The following is a 14,933-nucleotide window of genomic DNA, read 5'->3' on the forward strand; positions in this document are numbered from 1 at the left end:
TGCACAGAGGAATTTAACCCAGGATTGCTGACTTTTTAAGAGCTGAGAAAGCAGTTACAGAGTGCTAAGGCCCCATCCAGTGGGGTCTAAGATTCCCTCTGTAAAACTGGCAGGTCACCAACGGACGCGTACCGGGGCTGCCGGAGGGATGACGATAACCAGGATCCCCGCCCTGGGTTCGGCTATCGTGGGCACCCGGGGCCTGCTGGGCGAGGCTCTTCAACAGCTGGGCCAGCGCAGGGCCCCTCCTTTCCGCACCTTCCCGGGTCTCTCCACGTCCCCGGGCGTCGCCTCCCTAGGGGGAAGCCTACTCCGCGCCCATTGGGTTTCCAATCCCGGCCCGCCTAGCACCGAGCGGCCAATCAGGAGGTAGCCTTCCCGAGGGGGCGGGACGAGGGGGCGGTGCTGATTGGCGGCGCCTGAAGTCGCCACGGCCGCGGGGCGGCAGGCGCATTTGCCTTCCTAGCGTGGAGACCCGCCAGCCGAGGCCGCCTGCAGCGTTCTGCACCGCCAACCGCACGCCATGGCTGACAGCCGGGATCCCGCCAGTGACCAGATGAAGCACTGGAAGGAGCAGCGGGCCGCGCAGGTACACCCTGAGCTCCCCGAGCGGGCCAGAGGGTCCGCGGAGAAAATGGGAGCGTCGGCGAGTAACGGCCCGGCTTCCCGCGGGGCGGTGCTTGGAGGGACTGTACCGCGTCTCGCGGAGCGGGAGGGTCCCCTTCGGTGCAGAGGGACTGTTACATTAGCGGGAGCAGCGGAGGGGAGTCCGAGGCGTGGGGCGTGGGGCCTGGGGCGCGGGCCTGGAGGACTTGTTGTCCGCTACAGGCTCGGGTGGTTGCTTCAGAATTTTGCACTTTTGCCAGCTGGGATAGAGGTCGCAACTTGAGGACAGAATGAGGGCTCATGGGGAAAGAGGCAGAGAGCTGCAGCTGCAAGGAAGTCCGTGAGGGGAGAAGGGTAGGCTGTAACGCTGCTCTTCCTGAAATGCTATTTACACGCTTTCGCTTTCATAGTTGTGGGGTACCAGCAGGGCAGGCATTGTGTTTTACCATCTTGATGTCTCCAGCACCAATCACAGTGACTGGTACGTACTATGCACATTATTAAACAACTAAATAAACGAATTTTGACATCCGTTGTCTCATTTGCACTTCAAAATATCAAGCCTAGCATTTTAGAGCTGGGCGGTGACATTAGGGATTGGTTAATGCGTTTATTCTATTCTTTGAGTGCCTGCAGGTGCTAGGCACTGTTCCTAGGCAAGGTGTACAGATTCCAATGAGGCAAGAACAACACCCTTGAGAAGCTGAGAGTCTAGTCTGGGAGACAAGACGCATGAACACATGATTACACTCCAGCGTAGTGAGGGCTCTAATATAGGTTATCTGTAGAATGTAGAGGCAGTGACCAAGTGGGCCGGACAAAGCAGGTGACATCTGAACAGGAATTTTTTTAATGAGTAGGATTTTAACTTGGTGGTGGGGGAGGCATTCCTGGCCTGTGTCCCGGGGGTGCAGGGTTTCAGAGGGCATCTATGACAGATGAGACTGCATCTGGTCTGAGTCTTCTGTTGGCAGATTGGCCTAGAGAGTCTAAAGGTCTTGCCCAGTTCCCTGGCTGCTGGTTAAATGGTAGAGAGAAGACTGTAACCCTGTTTCCCCCATTCTGCCTAGTGTTCTTTCTCAAAACTCAGTGTTCATGAACTGGGGTATTAATGCTAAGTGCTCATGGATTGCTTTAATGGTTCCCTGTTTGGGAAAAGGCTGCCATTCTCCTCTAAGAGCCTGGAAAATCTCCCCTCTTGGTCCTGTTCTTTGTTATATAGCATTAAGATGGTTCATGAGTTCTTGTATATGTATAATAAAGTGAACCAGAGATACTTAGAGTCTTAGTGAAGGATGTGCCATTAATTAATGGCAGAGACAAGGTTAGAACTCAGCTTCTTGGGCCCAAGACTTTTTCCATACCTAGGGGGTGCTAAATCCTGGTTCACACTGAAGTTTTCATGAATACTCGGTGAATTGAGAAAAGTATGGACGAGGTAGTGTGATTTTTACAAAACAAAATATTTTCATTTTTAACGGACTCTCCTTTATTCTGAGACTAACTGCCTTTCTTGTTTGGGAGAATCATGAACTGTTCAGTCACGAAGTCCCTGCTGTTGATTTGCCTTATGTAGTTGCCCATGTGAGAAATGGTTGACTCACAGAGCGCATCCACAGTTGGGAAGTTCATACCTGAAATACGGCAATCTCCTTTGTCCACGGCATCTCTGTACACTGTGTCCATCTTCCTGATTGGCAGTCACATTGATACCTTGTTGTTCCTCCATTTTAGCCCCTCTGAGTGAAAACTCCTTACTTCTTTGAGGTACTTCTTCCTCCCCACCAGGGCCTTCCAAAAGGAATTATGCATATGCCTCATAGTCTATATAATTTTCAAACACTTTTTTTAATTGAAAAATTTCAAACATTCAGAAAAGTGGAAAGAATTTTGCAGTATATACCTGTATATCTGCCATCTAGATTCTACAATGAACATTTTGCCCTGTCTTTTATTACATGTTACTCCGTTTGTCTGTCCATCCTTTCATTGATCCAATGATCCATTAATTTTTTTTTCAGCACATTTCAGAATAAGTTGTAGGTATCAGTATACTTGACCCCTAAGCACCGAGCATGCAAATTAACAGAGTCCAGTGTGTATGCTTTTAAGGTAATATTTACATTCAGTGAAATGCATACGTATTAAGTGTACCATTCCATGAGTTTTGATAAATATATATACTTGTGAGTCCTAAACCCTTATCAAGATATCGAAGATTTTTATCACCCTGGAGAGTTTCCCAGTCATTCCTTGTAACCCCCACAATCTTGCGCCAGGCAAACAATGTTTTGAGTTTTTGGAATCATTTATTTATGTACCTTTTTGGTATAAGGCTTCTTTCATTCAGCAAAACTGTTGTAAGATTCATTCAAGTTGTTTCACATATTAGCAGTTTGTTCTTTTTGTTGCTGAATAAGGTTCCATTATATGAATATATCACCATTTTGGATATCCTGTTGCTGGACACCTGGGCTATTTCAGATTTTTTCTGTTATGAATAAAGCTGCTGTGGCTGGGTATGGAGGCGCATGCCTGTAATCCTACCACTTTTGGAGGCTGAGGTAGGAGGATTGTTTGAGCCCAGGAGTTTGAGACCAGCCTGAGCAACATGGTGAGACCCCATCTCTATGACAAATAAAACAAGTAGTCAGGCATAGTGACACATGCCTGTAGTTCCAGCTGCTCGGGAAGTTGAGGTAGGAGGATTGCTTGAGCCTGGGGTGTGGAGGCTGCAGTGAGCTGTGATTACACCACTGCACTCTAGCCTGGGTGACAGAAGGAGACCCTGTCTTAAAAATAAAAAACAAAGCTGGTGTGAAAATTCTTATACAAGTCTTTTTTGTGCACAGATGCTTTTATTTCTCTTTGGAAATACCTAGGAGTAGATTTATTGGGTCATAAGATAAGTGAATGTGTGCCTTTTCCCAAAGAGGTTGTACCATTTTATACTTTATCTCAGCAGTATATGGGAGTTCCAGTTGCTCCACATCCTACTGACTTTTGGTGTTGTCAGTCTTCTACTTTTAGTTGTTGGGTATGAAGTGGTATCTCGTTATGGTTTTAATTTGCTTTGCTCTGATGACTAATGATGCTAAGCATCTTTTGATGTGCTTATTGGCCATTGGTATATGTTCCTTTGAAGTGTATGTTCAGATTTTCTGTCTTTCTAAAAATTGAATTGCTTTTAAATTATTAATTCATAGCCCATATATTAAATTAAATCATGTGGAATCATGTGTAGGCTAAGTGTTATAATAATAAATCCCAACACGTGTAATGGTATAAACATATTAGAAATGTATTCCTCTTTTACATGATGGCCCAAAGTGGTTTGAAGTTGAAGGAGGTAGGTAGGTTCTCTGCTCCCCACAGTTATTGAATAGGGCACCAGGTTGAAGGAAGCTCCCCACTGGTCAACACATGGCTTTTAAGGTTGCCCTTGGCATCACTGTCCAGCATAGAAGGCTCAAGAACATGGAGAAGGGTATATGAGTATGGGGAGGTTTAGGGGCCAGGGTCACTTCCACTTACATTCTTTTGGCTAGAACTCTGTTATGGGCCACACCTGGGAAATGTGGTCTACCCCTGTCCAGGAAGCTGACTCTACTCTGTTATCCAAAATGTACATTTCATATTTGGTGAAAATCTGTCCACCCATTTTCTCGTGATGTGGCAATGGACCCACAACATAATCTCTTTTTAAAGAATATGTCATTTTACTCTCTGACATTAAGATATTCTGTTAGAAAATTATGATAGTAACAGGTGGTATTTTAAAAAAATCTCCCCTTGCTTTGTAAATGCTTTTATATAAGTGGGCAGCTTTGTGCTGACATCCTCTCTTCTATTTCCCAATTAGTTTTTATGCTTTACTGAACTGGGAGAGCTTTACATTTTGGGACTACTGTAGGAGAGCACTCTGTTGCCTCCTCTCTCAAGAATCAGAGCATCCTTTTTGGAAACACAGTCAACCAATGTGAAAGCAATTTACTGGGCATTTCTTCTGTGGGTCAGATTTGGTTTGCTGACAAGTGAATTGGGAGTTTGTAAGCTTTAATAATTGGTCATTGAGTCAGATGTGTTCATGAGTATGACTTGGATCCACTTAAAAGTCCTTATCTCTTTCTCTCTCTTGGCGGGAGGGAGGTGGTTCTGCAGGTATTCCGTCATTTTGAAGGGAACTTAAATGGGAACTTCATTGCTGGCTGCTTAGAATGCCATGGGCTTTTCTTTTGAGATACTTACCTTTAACTCATTTCCTTTTTTTTTTTTTTTTTTTTTAAGTGAAGTGCAGCTTGCTGCCAGTGCTGTTTTCTTGGGGTAAAGAGGAAATGTTAATAAGTAGCCTCTGATCCCTTTAAAATGGGAGAATTTTAGCATTTCAAGCCTTACCTTTTTTTTTTTTTTTTTTGAGACAGAGTTTCGCTCTTGTTACCCAGGCTGGAGTGCAATGGCGCGATCTCGGCTCACCGCAACCTCTGCCTCCTGGGTTCAGGCAATTCTCCTGCCTCAGCCTCCTGAGTAGCTGGGATTACAGGCACACGCCACCATGCCCAGCTGATTTTTTGTATTTTTAGTAGAGACGGGGTGTCACCATGTCGACCAGAATGGTCTCGAACTCTTGACCTCGTGATCCACCCGCCTCAGCCTCCCAAAGTGCTGAGATTACAGGCTTGAGCCACCACGCCCGGCCAAGCCTTACCTTTTTATAGTTTTCTTATTACCTAGGAGAGAGGTTAGGTCTTACGCTATCCATTTCTGTCAGTGAGTTGCCTATGTATTATAGCCTGTGAGGGTTTATATTTTTTAGGGTAACCCTGGTAATATCTGCATTGATGTTACACTGCCAGCATTTGGGATGGAGAAGGGGTGACTGAGTGAATTAACCCTTTGTTCATATGTGCTTTCGTGTCTCCTGAAATATACCTAGGCATGGAATTGCTAAGTCATAATGTGCAGTGGGAGAGACTATGGGAGATGGAATAGAACTTTTTAAGGTCTAGTTTCTTTTTCTTAGCTTTTCGATGGTGGGTAGGTCAATGCAACCCTGCCCCCAATGTCTGAGGAATCTGAAAGGCCAAAGAAAGAGGCTGACAAATCAAGTTTCTCAGAAAGAAATGTTTAATAGGGACTTACGACCAGAAACCACGTCTGTGTCTTGGGTGTTGTCGAGACAAGATGGTGGATCCCACATCATTACCCCAGACCTAGGGCTTAATGCCATAGGGAAGGGTGATTCAGAAGGGAAGTCTGTGATGGCTGAAGTATGATAATGTCAAGGTTGCTCGACCTCATGGTGGGATTTATAGTACATAGGTGCTCTTACACAGGGAACAATAGATAAACTGGAAATCTCAAAACTGAAGTTAATCAGAAGTCAACATGGTGGATCAGTAATTAAGATGGAGTTGCTTTAGCTTCCACAGCAGCCTATATCTAGACCACTCTTATTATTTTCCCACAGAGTAAGAAATTTGAGAGTCAGGACAGTCTTTGGTTTCTTGTACATGGGTGTACACATTGTAGGCACTTGAATCTTTGTTGAATAAACGGAGAATGTTAGGCAGTTATTTGCTAGAAAACGCTAGGCACATTCTTTATCACAGAATCAGAAGACATCATTATGACTCCTCTGGGACTGACAGGGACAATTTGCATTATCAATCTTTTAATTAAAAGTGGAAGAACACGTTTAGGTTCTTGAAACTGCTGTGAGTGAAGGGAACTACTAAGTGTAAAGTGTAATATGTTGATAAAATATGTTGTAATATGCTAAAAGTGTAATATGATAAAATATGTTAATATGTTGGTTTCAACAGATGAAGCCAACCTTACTTCTCTCAGGAAAATTTCTTCATTTATATATTAGCTCGGGTCAAAAGAAGCCTATAAAAGCAGCAAAGTTAAAACTGAATTTTACTTTAAGTCCCTACTTTTAATAATTGTGCCAGTTTTTAGCCAAGCTAATTTCTGTGGCAGTTTTCATAACAAGTTTGTCTAAAGGTGTTTGATCTGAATTTATATATTAAAATATTTCTTTTATTTTTTGGAGGGGAGATGCAGGGAGAGAGAGAGGCTGTTGCTGCTTCCTCCTCCTCCTTAGAAAGACTCTTGGCTGATCGAGACCATCCTGGTCGACACGGTGAAACCCCGTCTCTACTAAAAATACAAAAATTAGCTGGGCACGGTGGTGTGCGCCTATAGTCCCAGCTACTTGGGAGGCTGAGGCAGGAGAATTGCTTGAACCCAGGAGGCAGAGGTTGCGGTGAGCCGAGATCAAGCCATTGCACTCCAGCCTGGGTAACAAGAGCGAAACTCTGTCTCAAAAAAAAAAAAAAAAGAAAGACTCTTGGCCATGTCGTATTGGTCCATGGTTTAGTTTATTTGCACACTGAATCCACACACATTTGTTGTGCGTTTATTAGTATATTGAGCAGTGTATTAGGGATCACGGATATAGTTGTAAAGGAGTATATGGTCTAGAGAGGAAAAGCAGTGACAGGCCGGGTGTGGTGGCTCACACCTATAATCCCAGCACTTTGAGAGGCCAAGGCGGATGGATCTTTTGAGGTCAGGAGTTCGAGACCAGCTTGGCCAACATGGTGAAACCCTATCTCCACTAAAAATACAAAAATTAGCTGGGCGTGGTGGTGGGCGCCTGTAGTCCCAGATACTTGGGAGACTGAGACAGAATCACTTGAACCTGGGCAGTAGAGGTCATAGTGAGCCAAGAATATGCCACTGCACTCCAGCCCAGGTGACAGAGTGAGACTCCATCTCAAAAAAAAAAAGTAAAAAGAAAAAGAAGATGCCCTTGGCCCTGCTTCAGGGGTGATGTGGAGCGTAACAGAGAGAGGAGTTCAGGAGAGGCATGTATGGATGCCACAAAGAACTAGCAGCCAGGAAGATATAAACATGTTAGCAAGCACCAATGCTACTTTTCCAAAGATAGGTCAGAAAGTTGTCCAGCCATAGAAAAGCTTTTCTATCTTTAAAAATATTCTGACTCAGCCGGGCGCGGTGGCTCAAGCCTGTAATCCCAGCACTTTGGGAGGCCGAGGCGGGTGGATCATGAGGTCAGGAGATCGAGACCTTCCTGGTCAACACGGTGAAACCCCGTCTCTACTAAAAATACAAAAACTTAGCTGGGCGTGGTGGCTCGTGCCTGTAATCCCAGCTACTCAGGAGGCTGAGGTAGAAGAATTGCCTGAACCCAGGAGGCGGAGGTTGTGGTGAGCCGAGATCGCGCCATCGCACTCCAGCCTGGGTAACGAGAGCGAAACTCCGTCTCAAAAAAAAAAAAAAAAAAAAAAAAATTATGACCCTAAAGTTATTCATTGAATTAAAAACAGTAATTGCAAGTTGGAAGAAATCTCTTTGACTGTCCTTGTTATATGTAACAAATAAACCTGTGCCACTACACTGACATCTCTGCAAAGTTACTTAAGTTTTCTGTTTATGGTATCGCCCATTAAATGGGATTAATAACATCGATGTCTGGAGTATTGGGAAGCTTGAGATAACTTGTGTGGTCCATTTTCTAGCCCCACCCTCTCTTTTCATCTAGTAAATCTTCATTTGCATTGATTATTTTCATCTTAAATATACTGCATCCTGTTTCTCACCTTCTAATATTAATACATACTCTATCTTTCAGTTAGGTCAGTTCCTCTTATCTGATGTTGCGATAAATGTCCCCTGAAGTTGGGGGATCTTTTCTTTTCTAGTTTTTGCTCCCTGGCTTCCTTTCTCTGTTGCTGACTGTTGAAGCTTTCCTGCCACACTGGCTTTGAAGGTAAATTGTGTATACATGAGCTTGTGTGAAGAAAGTTGTTCTATAATTAAGGATAGTTGCTCTATTAGAATGAGGAAATGGAAGAGATTCTGAAGCCTCCCTTTGTGACTTAAAAACTCAGGTTTCATTTCTTAACAGGATTGATGTTATAGAGGGGATTCCTGCATTGGGCAGGAGGGAGGATTAATGGTGCCATAATTCCAGCATTCCCACTCTTAAGAGTTAGTGTCATCAGGAAAGACCATCTTGAGCTTTAGTACCTTTTTTGTTTATCCAACTCTGCACCTGCCTCCTTTAGGTGTGTTATTCATTCTTGATCGCATCGCCCTGACCCAGTAACCAGAAGGGAACATGTGATATGCTCTCATCTCTTTCTTAGGGGAAGCTCCTTCCCCACATTAAGGATGCCGGCATGCAAGTATCATTCTCTGGCCTGTTTAGCGTTCCTTTTACTGAGCTTCTTGGTATCCTTTCTCATACTTTTTTTCTTTATGGAATGTCCCTTTATGTTTTAAAGGCTTCTTTAAATGCCTTGTTTATATGATTAAAAGAGCACTTAAAGAATAGACATATTTGGTTTGCTCTGACTCTTAATTATTTTACTTTTGTTGTCACCCAGAAGTTCCAGATCAGTGATTTTCAATCCTGATCTAGAACAGGAACCATTTAAAAATATCCCAGGTCTCACCGAGGCCACTTGTATCAGGTTATCTCTAGGGGGGATGACCAAGGTATCAGGAGGCTTTAAAAAGCTCCCCAGGTGATTCCAGTGCACAGCCAAGGTTGAAAACCAAGGCTTTAGATTTAAACTAAAGCTGAAGTTGCTCTTTTTCTGGTTCATTTGATACTTTAGATTAAAAATAAAACTACAGAGGGTCACATGTACTAGCAACATATGTATCTTCAAAAGAGTGGTGTGATTGGGTGGTACGTGTTGGTTAGATGCTTAAACTGATGGCTTAGAAGGGACTTTGCTAGATGGGCTTAGGGACAGAGATGGTAGAGTGAGAGTGTGGATGGAGGAGTACGCATCTGTCATGATTACTAGAAAAGTAAAACTTCAGATGCTTTGCTGCTTTTGCTATCAGGTCATGGTCTCACAGCCAGTGAAGTGGTAGCATATATGTGCTGAATGTGTGGCCTGCATTTTACATTTAGCTCTTTTAATTCATGTCTTAACTCTAGGAGGTAGTTATTATTCTATTTTGCAGATGAAAAATGGAGACTCAGAAATAAGTAACTTGCCAGCAGCTACATAGCTGGTAATTGGCAGAACTGGAAGTTGGACCCAGGCTCTGATGCCGACACCCATGGTTTCTCCCTGGTGCCATGTTGGCCTCTTCCCGTTTGGATGAGAATGTACCTTTAATGTCAAGGGCATTTACTAGTGTGTCAGAGAGTCTTGTTTATTAGTTTTGCAAATTGTAGGGTCTCCTTTATTCAGTGTCTTTTTTTCAAACAGCTCACAGGTCTTTTATTTTATTTTATTTTTTTCCTTGAGATAGAGTCTCGCTGTGTCGCCCAGGCTGGAGTGCAGTGGTGTGATCTTGGCACACTGCAACCACTGCCTCCCAGGTTCAAGTGATTCTGCTGCCTCAGCCTCCTGAGTAGCTGGGATTACAGGCATGCGCCACCACACCCAGCTAATTTTTGTGTTTTTAGTAGAGATGGGGTTTGACGATGTTGGCCAGGCTGGTCTCAAACTCCTGACCTCAAGTGATCCACCTGCCTCGGCCTCCCAAAGTGCTGGGATTTTGTGTTTTTTTTTAAAGTGCCTACTCCCCACCATATTGCCTTCTGGAGAAGAGGCAGGAATTTATTTTAATATGCAGGACAGACATGCATGGGGAGTAAAGCTACATGCTCTACTCCAGGTGTGTGGAAATACTAAAAATAGTGCTTTTTCTGTGTGTGAAGTCGGTCTGTTGAATTTTTTCAGTAGACGCCATTGAGTTCCTCTCCCAGGTGGAGGTGGCATAGTTTTGCGTCACCTCCATGTCTCTCTCAATTCCCAGTGATCCAAGGGGAAGACACTGCAGAGGCAGCTGCCTGTGGTCAGAAGTCTTCTCTGTCCATGGAACTAAGTGAAGCTAAGCTTCCAGGATCACTGGAGCTAGAAGAATGCTGCTCTCACCGTAGAGGAGGAGGGACAGCTGAGTGTCTTCTGATATAACGGAAACTGGAGAATCGGGTGGATTAAAACTAATTCTTCATTACAGTAAAATAACCTATCCCATTTCAGAGACATTTCATATCTTTAAAACATCAATACTATAATCACCTTATCAGTAACAGTTTTCTTTTAGTGACAGTAAAAGCCATTGATGGTTTTTTTTTTTTTTTGAATTGAAAAGAGACATTGCAAATAGCTGGTGAACATTGCTTGAGGTGCACTAAACAGGATAGCACACTTGAGCATCGTGGCAGTAATGAAGCATTTGTAAGTTCTAAGTAAAGTCTTGACCAGCACAGCTTCCCCACAGACCATCTTCTCACTGGTGGGTTGGGTATTCACTGTTGAGCTTGTAGGACTTTTTTGGGTACCTTTCTGTGTGAGGGCTTTGCAGAACCCAGTGGCTCTCTCTAGAGCAGATGCTGAGCATATTTTCAGGCCCCACAATCATCTTTTTACTCTTCAGAGCAAGTTTCTAAGCAGATTGGTGTTGAGATTTGTCAAGGATTTCTGAGGCATAACTGTAAGTTTCAGGCAATGGCCTATCTTGTAGGATTTCAGGACTTTGGATATGGGAAATTTAAAACGAGTTAGGACAGATGGTATAAACATTGCAGAGCTCTGTACCTGTGACAGTGTAAATGAAAGGTTTGATTGCACTAACTCTCCTGCACTTTCTTTCTGTGTTCCTGTAGAAAGCTGATGTCCTGACGACTGGAGCTGGTAACCCAGTAGGAGACAAACTTAATGTTATTACAGCAGGACCCCGTGGGCCCCTTCTTGTTCAGGATGTGGTTTTCACCGATGAAATGGCTCACTTTGACCGAGAGAGAATCCCTGAGAGAGTTGTGCATGCTAAAGGAGCAGGTAAGTGCTATGTGTATTTGCTATAAAAGAATTGTTTCACAGCACCTCGGTCAAGTATTATTTCCCAAAGGATTGGAGGACCTTTAACACAAGTGCCAAGTCTCTATTCGTGGGAGAAAGGAAAAACATCCATCAGTAGGGAAATTAGCAATTAAATGATGGTTATTTCCTCAGATTGAACATTATATAAAAAATAGTTTCTTTTAAAAATAGAAATCTTACATTTCTTCCATCATGCAGTTCATGGAAGGAATAAAAATAGATTAAGTCAGCACTTAACGTCGATAGGTTCTTGGAAACTTTGACTTTAAGCTAAACGACATGTAATGAAACCAACTTTACAATAGGCTGATTGACATAAGCAGAGTTAAGTTTCTATGGTTGGTAAAATTTCAACCATTTTGATATTTCTGGTTGGTAAAACATCACCAAACTTCTAAATAAAGACTCAACATACTTACGATATTAAACATTGAAATAAATGTGAGCCATACATATCTTTAAGAAAGATTAGTAAAAATAAGATAGTTATTTACCAGATTATTCCAGTTCAAGGTTGTGAGTGGCCAGAGCCTCTCCTGGCAGCTTAGGGTGCAAGGTGAGAACCAGCCCGGGACAGGATGGTGTCCACTGCAGGGTGCACCCACACACATAGCCGCTCACACTGAGGCCAGTGAGATATCCCAGTTCACTTAACGGGCACATCTTTGGGATGTGGAGGGAAGCTGGAGTACTAGGAGAAAACCTACCTTTACTTATTTTTATTTTTTTCTTTCCTTTTGTCCAACAATTTCTGTGAAACTTTCTTTATTGCTTTTATGATAGACACAAAATATGGGGGTGGTATTTAAAAGAAAGTGAAAAACTGAGTCGGAAAAAGAGCTCCACAGAAAGGAAGTTTTTCTCTTTGCTTTTCTCTTGGACTTCCAGTTAGGACTTCTGCCTTTCTTCATCTTCTTGTTCCTGGATAAGGTTTCTTCCCATCTTCTCCAGCGGTTTTTGTGTATTTTTCCATGGTGACTTGTTTAGTTTGTTGCTTGCTTTGTATCATCCTTGCTAAGTGTTGAAAAGATTCTTCTTTTCTGTTTTCCTCTCCTCTTCTCTCCTCTTTTTCTCCTAGGTCCTGCCCGTACTTCAGGCCCCTCTGAGGCCCTGTGTCCTTGGGTCAGTCTTGACTACTTCCAGCCCCACTCACCTCCTTCTCTTGGCACCAGCTCTGTGGCATTCAGCTTAGCACTGAGTGATAGAATAAGGCTTTGCACTTCACCCTCTTTATTTTGTGTTTGGGCATTTCCCCTTCCCCCGTCATACTGGAAGCTTCCAGAAGGCTGGGACTAACCATCAGTTTCTCTTGTCACCCAGGTGCCTGTTGAGGACCTGATGGTCTGAGTAATGGTCCCATGGTAAGGATTTCTGTATCTTTCTTGTTAGGGGCCTTTGGCTACTTTGAGGTCACACATGACATAACCAAATACTCCAAGGCAAAGGTATTTGAGCATATTGGAAAGAGGACTCCCATTGCAGTTCGCTTCTCCACTGTTGGTAAGTTGGTTTATTGGCACAATTGGTGTTGCTTAACTCAACTTCACCTTTTTGGGGACGTTTATAACTTAAAGAAAAACTTATTAGAAAATAGGAAGCATGCAGTTCTCCAAATGATGGCAAGAAGAAATATTTGGAGATATGTAGGAAGTTACTTATATTTCTGTTTGTTGAGGTCTTAGGAAATCACACTTGCACAGAGGCTACCTCCGCAATTCTGTGATGTTGGGAAAGAGCTTCTCTAAAAGTGGTTGCCTCTAACAGAATAGAGGGGAAATCTTATTTAATAACCATGCCTACAGCTGACCTTTATTTAGAATTAACTCTATGCTAACTGTGGTTAGGTGTTTTACAGATATAGTCTATAATTTGTAGATCTACTTTGCAGAGTGGGATTATTTTCATTTTTGAGAGGTTAAGTGATGTTTCTCATGTTACAGAGCTAGTGTTAGATCTACCATGCTATATTTCAGCATACCTAATGCTTGACTAGTTCTGTTTCTGTGTCAGTCTCTGCATTTAAAAAATACTGTGGAATGTAAAAATAAATGGCATTAGAACTAAGAACCAATATTTTAACTCATTTTCTTAATGTTAACCTCACCATTTTGGCAACTCACTTATTCCTTTGTCACTACTTTAAGACTACTAATTATTCTCTTCCCTTATTTTAATTAAAAGTTTAATTACCTGTTTGAACAAAGTTACCTTATTATGTTAAATGAATTACCTTATCAGCTATTATTACATATGTTCTCTTATTACTCTCAATTAATTCTTTTGTTTGATTTGTGGACTGAATTACCTGGTGGGTAGAAATAATAACCCGGGCATTTAAATACCTAATTTAGTTTTGAGAAGTGGATTGAAAAGGATGGATCTAGGTGTTTCATTATGACTTTAGGCTTCCTGGGTGCAAAGTGCTGTGGCTTATGCTTCCTGTTTCCATTTGAATATTGTAGCTGGAGAATCGGGCTCAGCTGACACAGTTCGTGACCCTCGTGGATTTGCGGTGAAATTTTACACTGAAGATGGTAACTGGGATCTTGTTGGAAATAACACCCCTATTTTCTTCATCAGGGATCCCCTATTGGTAGGTAATAGAGTATTTTGCACTCAACAACTGTTTGTTGATTTAAGTTGATTTCAAATAGGTTGACTTTTGAGGGGAAACCCTAGGAAAGGCAGAAAGAAGAGAGTTGCCTGGATTACTTTTTTTCAACACATTTTTCTGTATATTTATATTATATTATATTATATTACATTACATTATATTGAGATGAAGTTTCGCTCTTGTTGCCCAGGCTGGAGTGCAATGGTATGATCTTGGCTCCCTGCAACCTCTACCTCCTGGGTTCTAGGGATTCTCCTGCCTCAGTCTCCCAAGTAGCTGGAATTACAGGCATGTGCCACCATGCCTGGGTAATTTTTGTATTTTTAGTAGAGACAGGGTTTCACCATATTGGTTAGGCTGGTCTCAAACTCCTGATTTTGTGATCCACCCGCCTTGGCCTTCCAAAGTGCTGGGATTACAGGCATGAACCATGGCACACAGCCTACATTTTTCTATATTTAATAAGATCAAATAACAACAGTTACCATTGGTCTTAGATGGTCATTTTAAGATTCATTGACTTAATGGGAAGTGAGCTTAGTTTTCCTTGCAGAGCATCTAAGATTAGCAAAAGAGGGACTTTACTTTAGAAACAAGTAGAAGGTGTCTCTACATGCTCTAAGTCAGCACGAGGGTGTGTGTGTATATATATATGTGCGTGCCCACATGTGTGCACAGGAAGGTAGATACATTTTTTCCATAAAGGTGACTGCATTTTTTCCATAAATAAATACTATAAATCCAAGCACTTTGGGAGGCCAAGGCAGGCAGATCACTTGAGTCCATGAGTTTGAGACCAGCCTGGGCAACATGGCAAAGCCCTGTCTCTACAA

At 42.7% G+C, this 14,933-nt stretch overlaps 1 protein-coding gene and 1 long non-coding RNA gene across 4 annotated transcripts in view; one reads left to right on the plus strand and one right to left on the minus strand.

The window, feature by feature from the left end:
* LOC141584878 (uncharacterized) overlaps positions 1-300 on the minus strand; it is a 65,163-nt gene extending 64,863 nt beyond the window's left edge. For all 3 annotated transcript variants that reach the window (XR_012518148.1, XR_012518147.1, XR_012518149.1), the window contains exon 1: positions 133-300. This is a non-coding gene — a long non-coding RNA (uncharacterized LOC141584878). The remainder of the gene's footprint in view (positions 1-132) is intronic.
* Positions 301-412: 112 nt separating this feature from the next.
* The window catches only part of CAT (catalase), a 35,992-nt gene continuing 21,471 nt past the window's right edge, over positions 413-14,933 (plus strand). The window contains exons 1-4 of the mRNA XM_003919976.3: positions 413-589; positions 11,273-11,444; positions 12,876-12,986; positions 13,949-14,079. Coding sequence (XP_003920025.1) covers positions 524-589; positions 11,273-11,444; positions 12,876-12,986; positions 13,949-14,079 — 480 coding nt within the window. The 5' untranslated portion in view covers positions 413-523. The remainder of the gene's footprint in view (positions 590-11,272; positions 11,445-12,875; positions 12,987-13,948; positions 14,080-14,933) is intronic.

The sequence above is a fragment of the Saimiri boliviensis genome, chromosome 6 (genome assembly GCF_048565385.1).
Source record: "Saimiri boliviensis isolate mSaiBol1 chromosome 6, mSaiBol1.pri, whole genome shotgun sequence".
Taxonomy (NCBI): Eukaryota; Metazoa; Chordata; class Mammalia; order Primates; family Cebidae; genus Saimiri; species Saimiri boliviensis.